We start from the raw sequence: 22,527 nt of genomic DNA on the forward strand, positions 1-22,527 counted from the left end.
GTACAATGTAACTGTAACAATTTTCTAAAACTATCCAATCACTGAACGTCACTGTCGATCCCTTATTTGCATAACTATCTACAGTATCCCCCTGCTGGCCCAGGGTGAGAACTTCAGTACATAACATTGTCAGTGAGGGTTGTTAGGAGACCCCTGTTCCCCTCACTGAGCTACAATTCCCAGAGTTCTCTGCGAATGGTTGTTAAATCGCTCTGAGAAGTGTAACCCTGTGAGGGGAATCAGGGTCTCCTAAAAACCACTCTTCACAAACTACAGCTCCCAGAATCCTTTGGGGGAAGCCGTGGTAGTTTAAAGCGGTACAATACTACTTTAAATGTGCAGTGCAGATGGGGCCTAAGAGGCAGCTGTTCTAAATGGATTTACTAGCGGTAGCTGGCATAACCTGGATGAGGAGACAAATGTTGGAAGTCTGGGCCCTCAAATGCAGATACGAGGCATGTTTGGTGGTCCTGCCCATCAATAAAGAAATATTGGGAAGAAATGATTGGCTTAATTATGCTTGCAACCTTTCAATCCTCCGACAGGTGATCCAGATGGCCAAATCAGATACAGTGGTACCTCGGGTTAAGAACTTAATTCGTTCTGGAGGTTTGTTCTTAACCTGAAACTGTTCTTAACCTGAGGTACCACTTTAGCTAATGGAGCCTCCTGCTGCTGCTGCGCGATTTCTGTCCTCATCCTGAAGCAAAGTTCTTAACCCAAGGTAATATTTCTGGGTTAGCGGAGTCTGTAACCTGAAGCGTATGTAACCTGAAGTGTATGTAACCCGAGGTACCACTGTACAAAGAATTTGTGCAAAATGCACTACAGTGGTACCTTAGGTTACAGACGCTTTATGTTACAGATGCTTCAGGTTACAGACACCGCTAACCCGGAAGTAGTACTTCAGGTTAAGAACTTTACCTCAGGATGAGAACGAAAATTGTGCAGCAGCAGCGGGAGACCCCATTAGCTGAAGTGGTACCACAGTTTAAGAACAGTTTCAGTTTAAGAACAGTTTCAGATTAAGAACGGACCTCCAGAACGAATTAAGTTCTTAACCCGAGGTACCACTGTAGTTGCTTGCCTGTATGTTAGTGGCTGGCAGGAAGGGGAGAAAACCGCCACAAAAAACCAAAACTCTCTGTATGCTTTGGAAATGGCCGTCAGGGCTGGCCCAGGACATTTTGCCTCTTGAGGCAAAACAGAAAATGGTGCCTGTTCCCCCACATCTCCTGCGGTGCCCCCTACCTTCTCCAATGCCCCACCACCACTGCAGGGGCTTTGTAGGAGCAGAAAGCAGTAGCAGGGGACATTAGAGGCGTTGCAGGCTGGCAACAAGAGCAGGTGGCAGCCAGTGGCACATACCTTAGTGCCCAAATCTAGTGCTCCTACCAACTGTCTGCCACCTGAGGAAACTTCTTCCCCAAGCACTGCCTCGTGGGCAGGCTGACCTGCTGCTGTGTTTGGCTTTTCTATATGTTTTCCAGTAGTTTTCCCGCTGTCAGTGCACCCATGAAATTCAACATCCCACTCCAACCCTGTGAATGGGTTCCAAACAGGCCCTGCTCCATAGATTTCAGTTCTCTCTCGCTCAATGCACAACCGTTGATCTGGCCTCTTTCTTTTTTTTAAATTCTTTTTATTCAAAGTTATAACAAAACATATTTTCCAAAAACATATCCTTATTCCCCCCATTTTTCCCACCCCCCACAAAACCCATCCCCCCACCCCACCCCCCGACTTCCCTCAGTTCCAGTCTTTGGTTTCTCCAATAATGCTATTTTCTGCATGTTACAGAGTTGTATAGATCCTCCAACTGTTTAGCTAATTATTATCAGTAAAAAATTGTGGATGTTTATTCAAAACTTGCCAAGGAGTCCAGTTCACTTTGTTGCGTCTTCAAATACTTTGTGAAAGGTTCCCATTCATCCTTAAAGTCACAGTTATCCTTGTCCCGTAGCTTATGTGTCAATTTTGCCAGTTCTGCATAATCCATCAATTTTTCTTGCCATGATTCTTTAGTTGGGGTTTCTTCAGTCTTCCATCCTTGTGCTACCCGAACTCTCGCGGCCTGATCTGGCCTCTTTTCCAGGTAGCCAAAGAGGTTTGCTGCCCGGGAAGCCGTCTGCAAGACGCACCACGATCCAAAACATTTGGCTGACTCTGAATGATGGCATCCTTGCCGACAGGTGACTCCAGATTAGCAAATCCATTGGTGATGCAAGAACTACTTTCATAAACAGATTTAAGGTATGTGTGTGAGAGACAGAGAGGGAGAGGGAAACAGTTCAAGGAGTGATATTTATATCGAAATTGCATCTGTCTGCATCTGTAAGATGTCCTTTTTGAATTGAGATGAATGCAGTCACAACACAAGCAGCTACTGCCGAAACTTAGCTCTGGGCAATTTTGCAGCTGTGCCTTTGGCACTCAGGATATTATTTCAAAACACTGCTTTGTTTCACTCATTGTTGCGTGAAGTTTCCATACATACCCCAATTTCCACCCCCTCCACTTTCCCAGAATTTCAGATCAGCTTTCCTTTCCTTTTTTTGATCTTTCTGGAGTTGCTAATCATGCAACTTTACATCTGGAAGGCCACTGGCTACCCATTCCTTCCCTCCATGTAAGGCACTACAATTCCCATCATCCTTAACTACCACCATGCTGCCTGGGGCTATTGAGAATTGTCACCCAAAAGCGTCTGCATGGCATCATGTTGGCTTCCACCCTTAGACTCTGCCTTGGTTATTATGTAGACACAAGTTATGTGTGCTAGGAAATGATGACTCACTGTTGCTTCCTGGCATAAGCCTAGTTATTGGGCTAGCTGGTCTCTTCCCTCCTCCATATTTTCGAAAAGATGTAGAGAAATATGCTTGCGGGATCAGCTTCTGCGGCGCTCTGGTGTTTGAAGATTCTTAAGTCCATCAATTATGGAACAGTGCTTTAATTGGATTGAAACTCCATTTCCATGCCACCACCAACACACCTCCTTTCCATTCTCTAAGTATCAGGTGTGCCTATTGTTCCCATTCTTTCATCCCATTGGTTGCCTCCAAATGGAAATCAGTTCTTGACCCTAATACCTCCCATCTCAGGACCTTTTAAGAGGAGTCTTGTTTCAGAGTCAAAGTTAGATTCTTCTGTGTTCTTGTCATTGCCACACACACATTCCTCCTCTCTCTCGTGAAATTTCTCAAGATGAACAAGCGTCTTCTCCTGGGCTTTTCCCTTCTGCTCTTCTGCACAGTATGTAAGTACCGGGCTTTAAAAGGAAAATAGGGGGTGTTGTTTTGCAAAACATTTGCATGGGAATTTAGCCAGCCAGAGGGCCTTCTCGGTAGTGGCACCCACCCTGTGGAACGCCCACCTATCAGATATCGAGGAAATAAACAACCATCTGAGGAAGACATCGGAAGGCAGCCCTGTTTAGGGGAGTTTTTAATGTTTGATGTTTTATTGTGCTTTTAATTCTGTCAGGGGCTGCCCAGAGTGGCTGGGGAAACCCAGCCAGATGGGCAGGGTATAAATAATAATAAATTATTATTATTATTATTATTATTATTATTATTTAGCTAGTGCAAATGTGTAAGAAAATGGATGGGTCCATCTTTTTGAGCAGCTCAGGTGCTGCATTGCCATACCAATCTGTGAGCGGTGTGAGATTTCAGCGGTTCTAGGCGTGCATGCCCAGGGTTTGTGTTTTCTGCTTGGAATGAGGCACAGCGGAGGTGTCGTTAGGTTTATTAACACATATATACAACCTGAACCTATGATGGAGAGGTTCGTAGCATAATCACTCCAAGAGGGTTTTGCTTCTCCCATAGGCGCAACCTTGGATCCAAACAGACATCAAACATTGTGCTGCTGCTTTGTGTCTTGGTACCGTAACTCCTAACTCCAATCTCTCTACTCTACTCTAAAGTCTGGCTTTATCTGTTGAGGGAGGGGCCCCACTCATACGTCCTCCCACACCAGGTTCCTTTGGATCCTTTGTTGTGTTAATGGGTTATCCCTGAGGCCAGGCATAGGCAAACTCAGCCCTCCAGCTGTTTTGGGACTACAACTCCCATCATCCCTAGCTAACAGGACCAGTGGTAAGGGAAGATGAGGATTGTAGTCCCAAAACATCTGGAGGGCTGAGTTTGCCTATGCCTGCCCTAGGCTATCATCTGAACCCAGGAAACTAGCCTGGTTATTAAATTCCCCTTGTTATTAAATTATTGCTTTGAAAGCTTGCTGATTCCAGCCTAATACCCAGGGATCCAGCACCCATTTTAACACCCTGAGCCTTAATTAAATTCTAATACTAACTTGATCCGGAGATAATAGTGGTCTGGCACCCACAAATTCATAACTATATTTAAGTATTTAGGAATGGTGAGTCCTTTTGGGTCGTACCCATCTATTTTTATCTCAGAGTACGTAAATCAATAGGTCTAAGTCGTGTCCACTCATTTAAATGTGTCTGCTCTGAGTAGGACTAACATTGTACACTTTGTTACCTGCTGGTGGGAAAGCCATCTTCCAGGGGTGCTGCAACCACAAGATTCCTGCATTGCAGATCTTGAATTCAATGGGGGATTGAACAAGATCAGCCTTGGCCAACTTGGTGCCCTCCAAATGTTGCTCCCATCAGCCCCAACCTGGTTGGCTAAAGCTGGAGTAGATCACATCAAAATTTCTTTCCAACTCGATGTGTTGTGTCCAATGCTAGTCCTAATCAGAGCAGATCCATTGAACATATTTTGGGTTCCTTAATTTCGATGGATCTAGTGTGAGTGGAAGTTAGTTGGAGGCAACCCTGCGGTTCTGGAACCTTTGTCCCTTTAAATGTTGTTGGACTACAACTCCCATCAGCTTTGACTATTGGTCATGCTGGCTGGGGCTGATGTGTGAGTCGTAGTTCAGCAACATCTGGAGGGACAAAAGTTTGTCACACTGGATCTACAATTTTTCCCCATTTATGTGTGAGGGTTAGGAAGTGAAATCCAAAAGATTGTTGATGAAAAGAAAGCACTAAGGGCAGAGGAAGACAGCCAAGATGATCAAGGGTCTGGAAACTCAGCCTTACGAGGAATGCTTGAAGGAATGTTTAGCCTGAGAGGTGATATGATAGCCATCTTCAAATATTTTACTGGCTGTCATATGGAAGAGGGAGCATGCTTGTTTTCTCCTGCTCTTCAAATGCAATGGCTTCAAGTACAAAAAAAAAAAAAGGAGATACCGACTAATAATAATTAGGAAAAAGATTCTGACAGGAAGAGCTGTTCAGCCGTGGAACAGACTGCCATGAGAGGCGGTGGACTCTCCTTCCTTGGAGGTTTTCAAGCAGAGGGTGGGTGGCCATCTGCCATGATTGCTTTAGCTGAGATTCCTGCATTGCAGGGGGTTGGTCTAGATGACCCTTGGGTCCCTTCCAACTCTAAGATTCTATGATTCTAATTACAGAAGTAATAATAATAATTTATTATTTATACCCCGCCCATCTGGCTGGGCTTCCCCAGCCACTCTGGGCAGCTTCCAACACAATATTAAAATACAGTAATGCATCAAACGTTAGAAGCTTCCCTAAACAGGGCTGACTTCAGATGTCGTCTAAAAGTCTGGTAGTTGTTGTTCTCTTTGACGTCTGGTGGGAGGGCATTCCACAGGGCAGGCGCCACTACCGAGAAGGCCCTCTGTCTGGTTCCCTGTAACCTCACTTCTCGCAGCGAGGGAACTGCCAGAAGACCCTTGGAGCTGGACCTCAGTGTCTGGGTAGAACAATGGGGGTGGAGACGCTCCTTCAGGTATACCAGGCCGAGGCCGTTTAGGGCTTTAAAGATCAACACCAACACTTTGAAGGCTTGTTATCTCTTGAGTTCACTTCTTGCTATTACTTTATAGTACCTAGGGTTGTCTTTGTTTCTCCGCATCAGCAGGACTAATCAGGTCCTAGCGCATAATTTCTAAAATTCAACCACCAAGGGTTTGAATTTTTCACTTGATGTGTGTAATTCAGTATAATTAAACTAAGCGACAGAAAACAAGCTGAGAAAACAAAGTGGAGAAGGGAGGGAGAAAGGAAGGAATATTTGCAACAACACCCCAAGCTAATCCTATAGAGGCAACAGTTTTCTTTCCCCTGTGAAAAAGGCTCCAGTTTTTCTGCCCCATTCTCAGGGCAACTGAGAATTTCGATGCATGTGAGGTTTGGACTTATTTTATTCTTGTAAGATGGCCGAGGGTGGGATGTGTATTCTTTCTATCAAACATTTCTCAGGCACTAGTCAGCCTCTCCCAATGTGCTTCACCATCTGAAAAAGGCAGATGGAGACATTTTCTCATGATGTCCTCCACTGGGGTTTGATTTAAGAGTGAGCAGCTGGGGGATTATTGCTCTGTGAGATGTAAACCACAGTTCCCAAGTTTCTTTTTGGGGGGGTGGGAAGCATAACAGAGTTATGAGTTTGTGGGTGCCAAACACCCTAAATTTCTGGGTCCGGTAGCTGTTAGAATTCAAGCAATGCTTGGAATGTTGAAACTGGGGGTAAGACTCATGTGTATTAAACTGTGGGCTAGACAATGCTCATCTCCAGGAATCAGCAAGCGTTAAAAGCGAATTAAGCAAGTTTAACATCCTCATGAGGTGATAGCCTCGGGGTGGACCATTATGAAGATCAAAGGACTCTGTCTGGGATGGCAAATGAATGGGGCCCCTCCCTCCCTCAACAGACAAATCCACAGATCTTAGAGAAGTTAGAAACCATGTGACAGAGAAGCAGATGAGCAGCAGGCAGAGCTACGGCTGATGTCTGTTTGAATTCTAAGCCGTAGCTATGGGAGAAACAAGAACCTCTTCGTGTGGTAGTGCTGTGAAACCCTTCCATCGTTGGCTTAGTTTATATGTGTGTGTTAATAACCCATATACAGTGGTGCCTCGCAAGACGAAATTAATTCGTTCCGCAAGTTTTTTCTTCTTGCGAGTTTTTCGTCTTGCGAAGCACGGTTTCCCATAGGAATGCATTGAAAATCAATCAATGCGTTCCTATGGAAACCGCCTTCAGACCAGGTCCGGGGACAGTCTGTCCCCCGACCTCTTCTGAAGGCTGGGGGGGGGGACAAGGGCTTTTCTTCCCACCGCCAGCCTTCAGAAGGCTGTTCTGAAGGCTGGCGGTGGGAAGAAAAGCCCTTCTCCCCACCTCCCACCCCGCAAGCTCCGGGGACAGGAGGGCTTTCCTCCCAACTGCCAGCATTTTAAAAGCCCCCAGGACAGCGGTGACTTCTCCGCTGTCCCGGGGGCTTTTAAAATGCTGGCGGGCAGCAGCGAAGCCTTCGCTGCCGCCCGCCAGCATTTTCAGATCGCCCGGGACAGCGGAGAAGTCTCCGCTGTCCCGGGAAGGCAGGCGGGGGGAGCAAAGACTTTTGCCCCCCGCCGGCCTTGAGAAGAGGTCCAGGACCTCTTCTGAAAGCCGGTGGTGGGCCAAAGTCTTTGCTCCCCCCCCCCCCGCCTGCCTTCAAAAGCCGTCGGGATAGCGGAGAAACGCGCTGCGCTTCTCCGCTATCCCGGGAAGGCAGGCGGGGGGGAGCAAAGACTTTTGCCCCCCGCCGGCCTTCAGAAGAGGTCCAGGACCTCTTGTGAAGGCCGGCGGTGGGTGAAAGTCTTTGCTCCCGATGGCCAGCATTTAAAAGAGGTCCCCGGAGATTTCCCTATGGGCTTTCTTCTTGCGAAGCAAGCCCATAGGGAAATTCGTCTTGCGGAACGACTCAAAAACGGAAAACTCTTTCGTCTTGCGAGTTTTTCGTTTTGCGAGGCGTTCGTCTTGCGAGGCAACACTGTATCATAAAGACACCACAATCTCCGCTGTGCCTCATTTCCAATAGGAAACACAGACTTTGGTTAAGCATGCCTTAAAACCCTGAATCTCACACCGCTCAGAGCTTTGGGTGGTGTGCCACATTACTTTAAATGTGTAGTAGTAGTTGTTACAATTTATTATCCGCCCTTCACCCTAAGGCCCCAGGGTGGATTACAATAAGTTAAACCCAACATTAATTTCAAAATACAATGTTACACAATATTAAAAACAGATTCAAACCATTTAAAATTACAAAAAATAATAATACAGTGGTACCTCAGCTTACAGAAGCTTCAGGTTACAGATGCTTCAGGTTACAGACTCTGCTAACCTAGAAATAGTACCTCAGGTTAAGAACTTTGCTTCAGGATGAGAACAGAAATCGTGTGGTGGCAGCAGGAGGCCCCATTGGCTAAAGTGGTACCTCAGGTTAAGAACAGTTTCAGGTTAAGAACGGACCTCCAGAACAAATTAAGTTCTTGACCCAAGGTACCACTGTATATAGTGTGAATGTGCCCCAGGTCTATATTGCTGTCTGAAGAGGCATTCTTGCCTTACAGCGCAACTAAAGCAGCGGAATAAAATAAACCAGAACGTTTGTGCTATAAAAAGTTACAGGGTTCCTGCAAGAAATTACAGGATGTGCACTTGACTGGAAAAAGGAAGCAGTGTGCCCGCCCCAAAACTTTCGTAGGCGCAAACAGAATGGAAAGTGGGGTCATATGTAACCACCCAGATACCACCTTGAATGCACAATATAATGCTGCCCACTTTACATTCTGGGTGTTCCCTGGATTACGAAAGGGCCTTGGCAGCCTCGACGGAGATCATCCGCCACCCATTCTTGTTCCAGCATTCCTTGGCACAGAAATCTGTTTACAGCAGAAGCCTGGCTGCCATCCAGCTGGAAAGACTTCCCTCCACCCTGAATCGTTTCAGGTTTCGCAAGAAGCTTCTTCCAGCAAAAAGAAGCTTAGATTTCCCCATTTGAACTTGCCTGCTGATTAAGATTTTCTGATGAGGCTCTTCTCTGGGTAACCTTCCCGGCTTCTGAAACAAGGCAAGCAAGGACCGAGAGGCTGATGTCCCCTGGTGTGGGGATTCCCAAATTGTTGGAAATCCAACCTCTGGACCAGTTGGCCTAGTGCCACCTCTGCTATCTTTTGGTCCCCAAGCCCATCTTGCTTTTAAAGTTAACATCTAAGGACCTTCCATAAATTTAGATTTCCTCTTTTCTCCAGTTGGCTGGTCCCCTGCTTTTATCTCTGTGGATTCCTATTTGTGGTTTTTAATTGTGTGTGTGGCTGCTTGCTGCTCTCGCGTATTACAGTACGTTTCCGAGCACAATTCACAGTGTTGGTGTTGACCTTTAAAGCCCTATACGGCCTCGGCCCAGTATACCTGAAGGAGCGTCTCCACCCCCATCATTCAGCCTGAGGTCAACACTGAGGTCCAGCTCTGAGGGCCTTCTGGCAGTTCCCTCATTGCGAGAAGTGAGGTAACAGGGAACCAGGCAGAGGGCCTTTTTGGTAGTGGCACCCCATCAGATGTCAAAGAGATAAACAACTACCTGACATTTAGAAGACATCTGTTCAGGGAAGTTTTTAATGTGTGACATTTTAATGTATTTTTAATCTTTATTGGAAGCAGCCCAGAGTGGCTGGGGAAACCCAGCCAGATGGGCAGGGTACAAATAATAAATTATTATTATTATTATTATTATTATTATTATTATTATTATTATTTATTGCCTCAAGAGATTGCTGTGGATGGCAGGGTCAATATCGCAGTCGTAGAGAAATACAGTGCTGTGACTGCATGCAAATTATTACATGGGAGAAGGTGAGACAGGGAAGGGATTTGGCACCTGATCCCAAGGCTGCTTCCACAATGGGTGCTTACAGAACAAGCCATGCCTTGCCGTTTGCTCATTTTGTTTTGTAGAACTTAGCATACTGTCATCCTCTTGTGTTTCCCCCTCTTTTCAGAGTTCAGAAAAACTGACTTTAAAACAGAGCGCCAATTGCATCTAGCCAGGGCCCCAACTTTTATTGCCAATGAATCCATCAGGTATTCTGCCTCCCCCATGGCATACCTAACTAAACTCAAAGTCCCTAAGTATCGGGAGGCCTTTACCCTGGCACATTGCCACACCCTCCCCTCAGATCTCATGGAAGGTCGATATAGGAAGATTCCTTACTTGGGACAAACAGAAATAACAGAGCATGTGCTTCTCCAGCGCTTATATTATAGAGACATCTGTATTAGCCTCATCTCCCCACTATTCCATAAGTACTCAGGGTGCACAGGACAATTCTATATCTCCCTGCTGCTTTCAGATACCAACCCTCCTACAACAAACAGTGTTGCCAGGTTCTGCATAGCAGTGCTCAAAATTCGTCACATGATGACCTGCGCCACAAACTAGATTGGGTGGCGCTGTGGGTTAAACCACAGAGCCTAGGGCTTGCCAATCAGAAGGTCCGTGGTTCGAATCCCTGCAACAGGGTGAGCTCCCGTTGTTCAGTCCCAGCTCCTGCCAACCTAGCAGTTCGAAAGCACGAAGTGCAAGTAGATAAATAGGTACCACTCCAGTGGGAAGGTAAACAGCGTTTCTGTGCACTGCTCTGGTTCGCCACATGCTGGGCACATGACCCGGAAGCTGTACGCCGGCTCCCTCAGCCAATAAAGCGAGATGAGCGCCGCAACCCCAGAGTCGTCCACGACCCTTTACATATCAGAGTGCTTTGTACATTTCTTTGTAAATTGATAGTCATAGTCTTTTATATACTGACCTTTTATGCTCTTCCTTATCCATTTAATACTCCTAACCCTTCTTTTAGCTTCTTGCAGTCTTTTATATATACAGTGGTACCTCGGGTTAAAAACTTAATTCATTCCGGAGGTTTGTTCTTAACCTGAAACCGTTCTTAACCTGAGGTACCACTTTAGCTAATTGGGCCTCCCACTGCTGCTGTTGTGCCGCCGCTGCGCGATTTCTGTTCTCATCCTGGAGCAAAGTTCTTAACCTGAGGTACTATTTCTGGGTTAGCAGAGTCTGTAACCTGAAGCCTCTGTAACCCGAGGTACCACTGTACCTTCTTTTTTAATAACTTTAGATTTCCAAAAATGTTTTATAGATTTTAAATGATTGTACCCCACCCTACTTATGCCGGGTCTATGACTGTAATAAAGATTTGACTGATGACTCTTGGGGGGCCCTTAATCTTGCGCAAGTCACGTAACTCACATGGGAGCATGGAAGGGAAGACAACATCCCAGTTTTGGGACAGGAAGGCACCAGTTTGAGGAAAGCTGTGCTCCTACCTTTGTGGGCTTAGTGACGCAGCTGCATTAAGGGTTTCAAATCTTTATTCATTGGGGGGAAGTTGGCTACCGCAAGCTTTAAAGAAAAGAAAGATAAATTCAACCCTCAAGCTTGCTATACTTATTCAACACTTATTGCTGCTCGTTGCCTGTGCCAGCGCTTGATAGGACTCCTGAAGTGGGCAGGAATTAACTCAGCGAGAGAGAGAAATGCATTCCATTCCCAGTGCATCATTGAGGTTTTTTAATCTCCATGGAAGATTGTGGGATGTTGCAGAAACCAAAAGAACTTCTAACACTAGACAGAGATGGCACAATCTCTGCTGGATGAGGCCCACATGAATGCCACCCCAGCGCCTCAAGCAGTTTCAGGAGTGCTTTTAATAACATTGTGAAAGAATATTCAAAGCATGTAAACAAGGATCACGGCCACGTGTTCACACACCCTCACAAGCAAGCATCTGGGGGGCGGGGGCGGATCCCTTTAGAAAACATTTTTTGTAAGTCACAAGTGACTTCTTTGGCGATCACTCATAGCCGAGTAAGATTGTCTTCCATAAACACAGTTTTAACAATGAGTCCGTAAGTGACTGTGGAGGCCAATTCTGGATCCACATGTCCTTCCACAGTGGGGACATTGGTTTCCAGGCAGGAGTTGATCACGGTGTGGATTTGCCAAGCGTGCCTTCCTCTTTGCACGTTTCTCCCTTGCATCCTGAGTTCGAGTGTCTTCAAAGCCCATGACACCTTTGGTAAAGGCTCTTCTCCAACTGGAGCGCTCGCAGGCCAGTGTTTCCCGGTTGTCAGTGTTTATACTACATTTTTTTAGATTTGCCTTGAGAGAGTCTTTGAATCTCTTTTGTTGACCACCAGAATTACGCTTTCCATTTTTAAGTTTGGAATAGAGTAGTTGCTTTGGAAGATGATAATCAGGCATCCGCACAACATGACCATTCCAATGAAGTTGATGTTGAAGAATCATTGCTTCAACACTGGTGATCTTTGCTTCTTGCAGTACACTGATATTAGTTCGCCTGTCTTCCCAAGTGATATGTAAAATTTTTCGGAGACACTGTTGATGGAATTTTTCGAGGAGTTGGAGATGGCATTTATAAGTGGTCCATGTTTCACAAGCATACAGTAAGGTTGGTAGTACAATAGCATTGTAAACAAGCATTTTGGTTTCCCTGCGAATGTCCCGGTCCTCAAACACTCTGCACTTCAATCGGGAGAAAGCCGCACTTGCAGAGCTCAGGCGGCGCTGGATTTTGGCATTAGTGTTGGCCCTTGCGGAAAGATAACTGCCTAGGTAGGAGAAGTGATCAACATTTTTCAACGTTATACCGTTGAGTTGGATTTGTGGCGCAGCAGAGGGGTTATTTTGTACTTGTTGGTGCAGCACTTTGGTTTTTTAGATGTTGAGCGATAGGCCAAGCTTTTTGTAAGCTTCTGCAAAGATATTTAGGATGGTTTGGAGGTCATAAGTGACTAATACAGGACTGGGGGCAGGGCCGTCTTAAGTATATCTGGTGCCGTGGTACAAAGATCCCTCCGGCGCCCCCCACCCCCCATTTCCCAGAGTTGGCAACCTTTTTACGGCACTGCTGGCAGCTTTGCGGGGCTGGAGGAGGCGGGCAGCGGCTGAAGGGAGGCTCTTCCAGCGGGGGCTCTGGGCGTGCCATGGCAGAGATGGGCGAGGGCACAAGCTTATGCTAGGTGGCACTACATCCAGCCTCCCCCTCTTCCCTGGCACCCTCCAGAACTTGGTGCCCTGGCGTCCCATGCCACTTGCCTCTATGGTTCTCAACCTGTGGGTCCCCAGATGTTGTTGGACTACAACTCCCATCATCCCTGAGCTCTGGCCTTGCTACTTAGGGGTGATGGGAGTTGTAGTTCAACAACATCTGGGGACCCCCAGGTTGAGAAAGGCAGCTGTATGGGCAAGACGCCCCTGACTGGGGGACCCCAGGACCAGGGGGCAAATACCACCCTATAGATATACAGTCGTACCTCGGAGGTCGAATGGAATCCGTTCCAGAAGTTCGACTTCCAAAACGTTTGGAAACCAAAGCGTGGCTTATGATTGGAAGCTCCTGCAGCCAATCAGAAGCTGCAGAAGCTCCGTCGGACGTTCCAAAGAACGTTCGCAAACCGGAACACTCACTTTGCGGCATTCAGGAGCCAAAACGTTCGAGTTGCAAGGCACCCGGGGTCCAAGGTACGACTGCATAGGAATACAGGTAAACAGGAACCTGCCTTACAGTGACTTGGACCAAAGGACTTTTGGATTTGCTATTGATATACAAGATTTCACAAACTTCTTTGGCAGGATGCATCTCACAAGGGTGTTCTGAGCGTAGGTAATGATGAACAGTGTCCCCCGGCTCTTTTTGGCATCAATGTGGGTATTTACATTCAGAAAAAAGTCCTCTTTGAATGAATTTTGTCTTGGCTTGTAACTGATGCCTCTTAGGTAGGGCTGCCATGCGTACAGATTTTCCCGGACATTGCTGGGATTTCAGAGGCGGAATTGACATCCAGGGGGGATTTCCAAAAGGCGCCTTGTCCTAGATCTTAGGCAAATCAATTGAAAAGTCTTGGTTTTTTCGCATTTTTGTAAAAATAACAACACACCGGTGGTTTCCTAAAAACCTTTGGGTGTCCTGATTTTGAAATATGGCAGCTTATATGTATTTTACAGGCAAGTGTGTGTTTTAAGGGAAAACCTATAGAAAAAGATACAGATCTGTATTTTAGGGGAAAGTGCTCACTAAATTGTGCATAATTTAAATGCAATGGGGGACACACACACACACACACACAGAGAGAGAGAGAGAGAGAGAGAGAGAGAGAGAGAGAGCGCATGTGTGTTACATGTTGGGATACTGCCAGGGAGGCAAAGTCCATCATAGCCCTCAAGCCGGCTGCCGGATGATCCATTGATCTCCCGTAGACACGCAGTATCAGCAATCAGCGACACGAAGCCTCAAGAATAGATTGCCACATTCTTAGGCTGGTGCACACTCTATCAGCAGAATTCACACAGCAAAAGATGCACAGCAGGAGAGCCCATTTACAGTTTATTCAGCGTTGGTCAGAACAAAGAAACCATGACCACCTGCATCGGTATGTTCAGGCAAGAAGAAGAAAACGAAAGCAACTGACAACATAAACATCCTGTGAACAGGAAATACGCAGACTCTGTGACTCACAAAGCCTGCTCCCTTTTAAGGTGGAACGGAAATATCCTAACATCACAGGCCACCCCAATCTCTGCCAAGCTGTACACGGGATTCCAGGGGTCTTGACCTTCCTAAGGGCCTGTGCTCCTTCAGAGAATCAAGGATGCAACAAAGACTGGTGTAGCTTTAAGAAATATGATTTATTCACCGCTTTACACCTTCAGTCTGCATGGTGGGAGTCTGGATCTTACAGCATGGTCATCTCAAGAGAGGCCTGCCCCCCCCCCCACAGCAGTGCAGTGCTGGTATCCAAGGCATCTCTCCCAGCCGGCCTTCAGCCAACCTGCCCAAGATGGATCTCTCCCTTTGTGCTCCCCTTCTTCTTTTTCCCAGCACACCTTGCTAAAGACACACTTTCCCTGTCACCTCAAACATACGCCCCATCACCTTGGCAACATTGATCTCCCCAGGCCAAAGGATTCCTTGTCTGGCACAATTATGCAGCTTGTATTTTCATTCATATCCCAAACAATCAAAATCCTACCGTTTGTTAGTTCCTTGGGTTTAGGCCAACCTATAACACTCTCACTGTATACTTCCCGTGTTCCTATGTAAATATGTCCCCTGGTTTCTCTCTCTCTCACTCACTCACTTTCTCTCTCTTCATATGTATGTATGATCCATAGAACAACAGGATGGAACAGACTGAATGCATGTGAAACTAATCTGGAATGGAAATAGGCTGATTCATACATTCTTACAAAACAGTTTTGCTTTGACATCTGCTACAAATGGGGAGTGTGGTATAGTGGTTAGATTGTCAGAACAGGTCTGCAGGAAGCTGGTTTCAAATCTCCACCAAAACATGAAGCTCACATGAAGGGGCCTTTGGCCCATCACCGCCTCTCGGTCTGGCCTACCACACACACAGCTGCAAAGGATAAAATGTGGGGGGGGGGGGGGCATGTGCACCATCAAGCACTGAGGAAGAAAGTTGGCATGCAGTTTTTGGCTGCTGTTTTTTAAAGCACTTTTGTGGCCCGTTTATAATTTCTGATTAAAACCATGCCTGTCTTTCTGCTTCTCTCCTGCAGCTGAAGGTCTCGTGTGCAGAGTTTGCAAGTACAAACTTGGCAAGGTCTGCCTGGATACTGACGAACCTTGCAAAGCGGACGAAGGGCAGTTCTGCGAGACAACCAAAGTTTATGCTGGTAAGAACAATTACTGGAAATCCGCTAGTGCTGTAAAATCTCCATCAGTTGTGCAGCGAGAGAGCTAGTGTCTTCGGGGAACGGTGTGAGGTGTTAGTATCAACAGGCACCTGAAAAAGCGCTCGTCCCACAGAAAGGGGTCCCCTGCTGACCCCCAGTGTTTCCTGGCCCTGCTCCTGTTCCTCCTTGTGCTTGCTGCCTATTCATTTGCCTTATCTCCAGCTGTGGAGGGCAGGACTTGAACCCAGGGCTTCAGGTTACAAGAAGGGAGATTCATCCTGGCAGTAATTGCGCGTCGAGACCCCGAAGCCACCCCCTCGTTGAGAAATAACACACACAAGGACACAGATATTAGGTTAATGTTACTGGGCAAATTTTGGCCACAACTTTATTGATTACAGAATGTGAGCGGTATTGGCTTAGGCATTGAATGGACCGGATTATATCTGACTCCTGCCCGATGCGCAGGAAGTCCGGTAAGGGTAAACCACCGGAAGGGGGAGCCCTGTCGATGCATACCAACTCAAGCTCCCCCTGGTGTTCCCATCGGGGTCGTGTCATGGCCCCAGCCCCTGACCTGGGCTTCGGACAAGATCAACACCCCTGGATTCCTTTAATGGAATACCCTTAAGCTTGGAGGGGCAGGTGATGGCCCATCACAAGGTCAAACAATGCCTAACTGCAACCCTAACAAAGTTGTGACGATTGCTACAAGGTAGGCGAAAACCAAATGGCCAGTGCCAATTTGCCAAGTGGGAAAATTCCTACCAGGCCCCTCAACGGCGACCAAGCGAGGTCCATAGCAAGGCCAGTGCCTAAAACCTGAAAATTAGGGAGGGAGGGCAGGTGATTGAGAAAGCGAGCCAAAGAGGAAGCCCTCCGGCTCGTGCCTCTTTTTAAATGGTCCCGGCCACGCCCCCCAGCCAGCGGATTGGCTGGCTGGGTTTTGACATGGCTGGGATCCCCGGGGAGTGGGTGGCCACGCGGTCCACTGCAACTCCTCCCGACAGGGAAGTGGAGCGGATGAACCGTTCATCAGCAGAATGGACTCCCTAGGGAGGTGTTGGGCTCTCCTTCCTTCGGGGTTTTTTTAAGCAGAGGTTGGATGTCCATCTGTCATGGTTGCTTTAGCTGAGATTCCTGCATCCCCAGCTCCCAGAACTCTGTGATTGTTTAAAGTGACACCGTAGTGCTTTAAACGTATGGTGTGGTGCTCTGTGGCTCTGTGCCCCAAACACCTAGCTTTTCAGGGTTATCTACTATGTGGTGTGACTCACCCTGGGTACAGGGAAGGAGTTAAACTAACACACATCTCGTTCCTCTCCCACCAGGCGAATTATTCCTCTTCAAGCGCTATGGCTGCGGCAAATACGCCGAGCTCTGCAACAAGACCGAGCGGAGGGAAAATGCCTTCAACATGTCCTACGAACGCACTTGCTGCGACACCGACTTATGCAACGCTTAGTTCTCGTTTCCTGTCCCTGGGAAGGTTCGGCTTAGAATGGGGCCAACAGCTGGTTCATTCACAATAAAAGCTGGCAAGAGAGACCCCTTTCACTCAAAAAGACAACCCTCAGATTATATGATCCCATCACTTTGACCTTCTGTCAGTGCTCAAGATTTCAGCTTCTTCTTCCCTCCCAAAGGTTCCCCCACCTCATTTGTGGCCTCTCCCACAGGACCTGCTGAAGATGCTTCATAGCTAGTTCTATGTAGCTCACGTTCAAAGCACACAGTTGAAGCACTAAGACACCTCTATAAACAGTCATGGATTCCCCGAAAGAATTCTGGGAACTGTCGTCCGTCAAGGGTGCAGAGAGGTATTGAGAGAGACACACACCCCTTTTCCCCTCTCGCAAAACTACAATTCCCAGCATTCCCTGTGAAGAGGGATTGACTATTAAGCAACAACTTAAATCCTTCAAAAGTAATTAAAATTGCGCAAAAAAATACCCACAAATTAAAACACATGTAAGTGGCCTACATGTCTGGGCAGGCTTGCCTAAACAAACATGCTTTTAGCAGGCACTGAATAGTAGATTCATTAATTTCAATGGCTCTTCTATGAAAAGAACCTCTGTTGTTGCTTTTTTAACTCTTTCTTTAAATTCTTCAGAATTGTTTCTCTCTGTCATCACCACAAGTTTAGAAACCAAACTGCATTTCTCCTGAAGATCGAAGCATACAGAAAAGGAAGATTTGTATGTTTAAACTCCCTGAGAGAAACAGCATAACTGGAGAGAATCTCCAAATAGCAAATGGCTGAAGGGGGGCGACAAGGGGTGGGACATCTTTTTCGGCCTGAGGGCCACATTTCTGAGGGGGCCAACCTTCCAGGGGCTGCATGACAAAGGTGGGTGGTGCTAGTGTACACACACACACACACACAGCCCTCTGTTCTCCTACAAGCAAGAAGCATCTTCAGAGTTCAAGGATACATTACAGCTAGCTAAAAACAGTTGAGGCTGCCTAGCAGGTCTGGTGTGGCTTGAGAATAGTCTTCAAGGCCGAACAGAAAGACTTGGGGGGCCGTATCTGACCTCTGAGCCTGAGATTCCCCACCCCTTAGTTAAAACAATGGCTGTCCTCTTCTCAATCTGAATTCACCCTGAGCTGCATTGCCAGGTGTTTATTTGCTGGGGAGGGGGAAGAGTCAAGAAAAATATGTATGCAAAGTTTTAAAATGTCCTGTTTTCTTTTATATCTTTTTGTATTTACTGGGGAGCTGTGGAGAGTTGCTGAATTGCTGACTTGGCAAATGATAAAATGGGCGGGGTATAAATAATAAATTATCATCATCATTATTATTACTACGCATGCTGCATTTACTCTAGCAGAATCTGAAATCAGATTCCTTAAGCTGAATGTCAAAGAGATTGCATACAGTAGTAAAATACTGTGGAGTTAGTACAACGATGTGGTGCTGTGTTTTGCATGGCTTTTGTGCTTCTGGTGTAAACCGCAGTCGCTTTCGAATTGTATTGCTGCCATCTTTGACTGAAGGAATGAATAAAGTCGGTTGACTTGACCATGCTGCCTCTGCACAAGCCTTTTCCTTCACAGGACCGGCGTCTTGTAAGGCCCATAGATAGATTGGGATCCATTTGTAGATTGCTGGGTGGTTTTCAGTTGATCACCAAGGGAACCTCAGAAGGCCCCCACAGCTGAGCTCCAGCAGCATTGCCACATGGAAATATACAAACGGATTTCGGGAGATGGTCAGAGCTGAGTTCATCATTGCAAGGACCCAGCAGGTGCATAGCTGTCAACTTACAGATTTGAAAATAAGGGGCCAACGGCCTCGGAAATAAGGGACCAGCAGCCAAAATAAGGGATTTTCAGAGCACAGGTATGTTCGACTTCTGAGCCCCTCCGAGCCAAAGGCAGAAAGCCCAGCCAGCAGCCAAACGAAGCCTCAAGCGGTAGTTCCCACAGCGCAGCAACCCAGCAAAGGGGATGCAGCAAGGAAAACCACCGTCACCTCTCCGCTGGGAAAGCGCTGAGCAAAGGCGAGTCCCAGGCAACGCGGCTGATTTGATTGGCACAAGGCATGCAAGCTCCACCCCCCAGTCGTTCTTAGACTCCTTATTGGGTGAGCAATGCAGCCAAGCAACACAGTTGGAGCCTCCCTCCTCCCTGGCCAGCAGGGAGGGAGGGAGAGGAGCTGCTTCCTTTGAAACCTGGGAAATTTAAGGGACATCATCAATAAGGGACAGCAGTGGGACACGGCGCTGGGATAAGGAACTTTCCCTCCAAATAAGGGACGGTTGACAGCTATGAACAGGTGAGCTACACCTTCAAAGACCACCTGGAATAGGAGACATATTTGAGGTATATTCGATTGTGACATCCTACATGTTTGCCCTGGGCTCTCCTGGAAAGACGAGACAGTGCCTAGTTAAACACTGGAGTGTTGTCAGTTTGTTCTGCTGTTCCCACAAGGCGTTAGGCTCTCCTTCCAATGTCAGAAGCAAGACAAGCATCTGTCCGCTTGCATGTGATCAACTAGTGCACGACCATATATATGCATGATGCCAGGAAATAAATAAATCAATTCAAGCCTGGGAATAATGGGAGAAAGCTGGGAAGTCCTCATGGCTTGTGAGTAGACCCTCCCCAGAGCCTGAAGAGGCTGTCAGTGAGTCAAAAGTCCAGAATCAAAGATTTTAAAGGCTTAAAAGGGGGGGGGGACTTATGGGCTCCAAAATGGCATACGGGAGCTCTCACTGCTGCCTCGCTACCCCACTCAACAGCTGTCGGGCGGGAAGCTGCATTAAGCGGGCTTCGATGTGCTGTTTCCTGTGCTTTTCTGGCAATCCAGAGGCAAAAAGGTATAGCATAAAATAAAAAGGTATTTCTGATGCCTCTTAAATCGCCCCAGTTCCCTTATGCGCGTGGGGGGCCAGGAACGTAATTCCCACATAAGTGGGGAGCCGCCTGTATACTATTATTATTTACTAAATTTGTTAGTCACTTTATCTTGCCCAAGGCAATCCAAGGCAACTTACAAATCTCTGAATACCAGTGGCTTGGAATTGCAGGTGTGGAGAGAGTTGCCGTTCTCATGCCCCGATTGTGAGCTTCCCACCTGGTAGGCCACTGTGACACTTATGAATTTTTTTTATTTTAAATATATTTATTTGGTTTTTTCAGATTAAAATTTAACAGTCACATATCCAACATACAACATAAAAACAAGATTCCATGGAGTCTTTTGGGCTTCTCTCCTCCCCTTTGTGGGTCCTATGGTTAATCATCTCCATCTGCATCTTTTATAATAATCCAAATCTTTTACCTCTCCATGGTGCCCAAAACTCACCATTAAACTACAAGCTATATTCCAACCATACTAACAATTTTAACTGTTTACAATAGTCTTTAAGATGAGTTATAAATCTTTCCCATTCCTTATTAAAGTTTTGGTCTTCCTGATTTTAGCCATTTCGGCATAATCCATCAACTTGGTTTGCCATTCTTCTCTCGTAGGGACTTCATCTTCTTTCCATCTCTGGACCAATAACATCCGTGCAGCCGTGGTCGCATACATAAATAGTCTTTTCTGCTCCCTTGGGATTTCAGCACCTGTTGTTGTTGTTTAGTCGTGTCCGACTCTTTGTGACCCCATGGACCAGAGCATGCCAGGCACTCCACTGCCTGTCTTTCACTGCCTCCTGCAGTTTGGTCAGACTCATGCTGGTAGCTTCGAGAACACTTCAACCATCTCGTCCTCTGTCGCCCCCTTCTCCTTGTGCCCTCAATCTTTCCCAGCATCAGGGTCTTTTCCAGGAAGTCTTCTCTTCTCATGAGGTGGCCAAAGTACTGGAACCTCAGCTTCATGATCTGTCCTTCCAGTGAGCACTCAGGGCTGATTTCCTTCAGAATGGATACGTTTGATCTTCTTGCAGTCCATGGGACTCTCAAGAGTCTCCTCCAGCACTAGAATTCAAAAGCATCAATTCTTTGGCAATCAGCCTTCTTTATGGTCCAGCTCTCACTTCCATACATCACTACTGGGAAAACCATAGCTTTAACTACACGGACCTTTGTCGGCAAGGTGATGTCTCTGCTTTTTAAGATGCTGTCTAGGTTTGTCATTGCTTTTCTCCCAAGAAGCAGTCGTCTTTTAATTTCGTGGCTGCTGTCACCATCTGCAGTGATCATGGAGCCAAAGACAGTAAAATCTCTCACTGCCTCCATTTCTTCCCCTTCCATTTGCCAAGAGGTGATGGGACCATTGGCACCTAGGATTCCTAAAAGGAAGGCTTGTGGGGGGGTTGTGTTTTTGTATTTGTTTTTAGAAAAGGGTATTTTAAACATTTTTTTCAACTCATTATATGTCATTTCCCAAAATTCTTTTACTACCTTACATTTCCACCACATGTGATAAAACATGGGTAGGCAAACTAAGGCCCGGGGGCTGAATCTGGCCCAATCGCTTTCTCAATCCTGCCCACGGACGCTCCAGGAATCAGCGTGTTTTTACCTGAGTAGAATGTGTCCTTTTATTTAAAATGCATCTCTGGGTTATTTGTGGGGCATAGGAATTCGTTCATTTTTTCTTCAAAATATAATCTGGCCCACCACATGATCTGAGGGACGGTGGACTGGACCCCTGCTGAAAAAGTTTGCTGACCCCTGTGATAAAAGGTGCCTTCTTTTCCCTTACATTTCCACCAGAGCCAGTGTGGTGTAGTGGTTAGGAGCGGTAGACTCGTAATCTGGTGAACCGGGTTCGCTTCCCTGCTCCTCCACATGCAGCTGCTGGGTGACCTTGGGCCAGTCACACTTCTCTGAAGTCTCTCAGCCCCACTCACCTCACAGAGTGTTTGTTGTGGGGGAGGAGGGAACAGGAGAATGTGAGCCGCTTTGAGACTCCTTTGGGTAGTGATAAAGCGGGATATCAAATCCAAACTCTTCTTCTTCACCTTTATGATTTTCTTAGTGACTGCTGGCTCGGCTTGGCCTGCAGTTGCTGACAGGCTTTTCATGGCTTCCTGGTTCCTCCCGCTGACTCTCTACGCTACCCTTGGTTCGGCATCATGGCGCACCCTTAATAGGACAAGGGTGGCTTGTGGGTTTTCTTCCTTGCCCACATCTGTAAACAGTCGTCAGGTGCTGATAACCACTGAGCAAACCCAGGCGTGTGCTGGCTGCAGAGGGGAGCCTTGATCAGCAGTAAGCGTCTGTCTGCACAGGTGTGCAGGCTTTGCTCCCTTCTCCTCCTCCTCCCTACCTGCTTACCTGTTGGTGGTGTCCTCTCAATCCACACCCAACCATCTCCTTAAATTACCTTTGGATTTGACTGTAAGGGAATTAGCAATGGATGGAAAGCCGCTGGTTTGCTGCTTCTTCTTCATGTTCGTCTTTTGGGCAACTGGTGAGTCATTCCCGCACCCCTTACACAGAAAGGTTCACTATCAGGGGGGGGGGAATAGGTTTTGCAGGTGGGGAGTGACAGCA

The 22,527-nt window shown here is 46.9% G+C and overlaps 1 protein-coding gene across 1 annotated transcript; it reads left to right on the forward strand.

The window, feature by feature from the left end:
- Positions 1–3,018: 3,018 nt before the first annotated feature.
- On the forward strand, positions 3,019–18,374 carry LOC128409162 (lymphocyte antigen 6 complex locus protein G6c-like). Its single transcript, XM_053379415.1, has 3 exons — positions 3,019–3,259; positions 15,451–15,567; positions 16,899–18,374. The coding sequence occupies exons 1-3, from the start codon at positions 3,208–3,210 to the stop codon at positions 17,030–17,032; spliced, it is 303 nt and encodes a 100-aa protein (XP_053235390.1). The 5' UTR covers positions 3,019–3,207; the 3' UTR covers positions 17,033–18,374.
- The last annotated feature ends 4,153 nt before the right edge of the window (positions 18,375–22,527 follow it).

The sequence above is a fragment of the Podarcis raffonei genome, chromosome 2 (assembly GCF_027172205.1).
Source record: "Podarcis raffonei isolate rPodRaf1 chromosome 2, rPodRaf1.pri, whole genome shotgun sequence".
Classification (NCBI taxonomy): domain Eukaryota; kingdom Metazoa; phylum Chordata; class Lepidosauria; order Squamata; family Lacertidae; genus Podarcis; species Podarcis raffonei.

Coding starts and splice junctions, on each gene's coding strand:
- LOC128409162 (XM_053379415.1), top strand. CDS start 3,208: ATGAACAAGCGTCTTCTCCTGGGCTTTTCCCTTCTGCTCTTCTGCACA. Junction 3,260..15,450: donor TCTGCTCTTCTGCACAGTAT/GTAAGTACCGGG, acceptor TCTCTCCTGCAG/CTGAAGGTCTCGTGTGCAGA. Junction 15,568..16,898: donor GACAACCAAAGTTTATGCTG/GTAAGAACAATT, acceptor CTCTCCCACCAG/GCGAATTATTCCTCTTCAAG.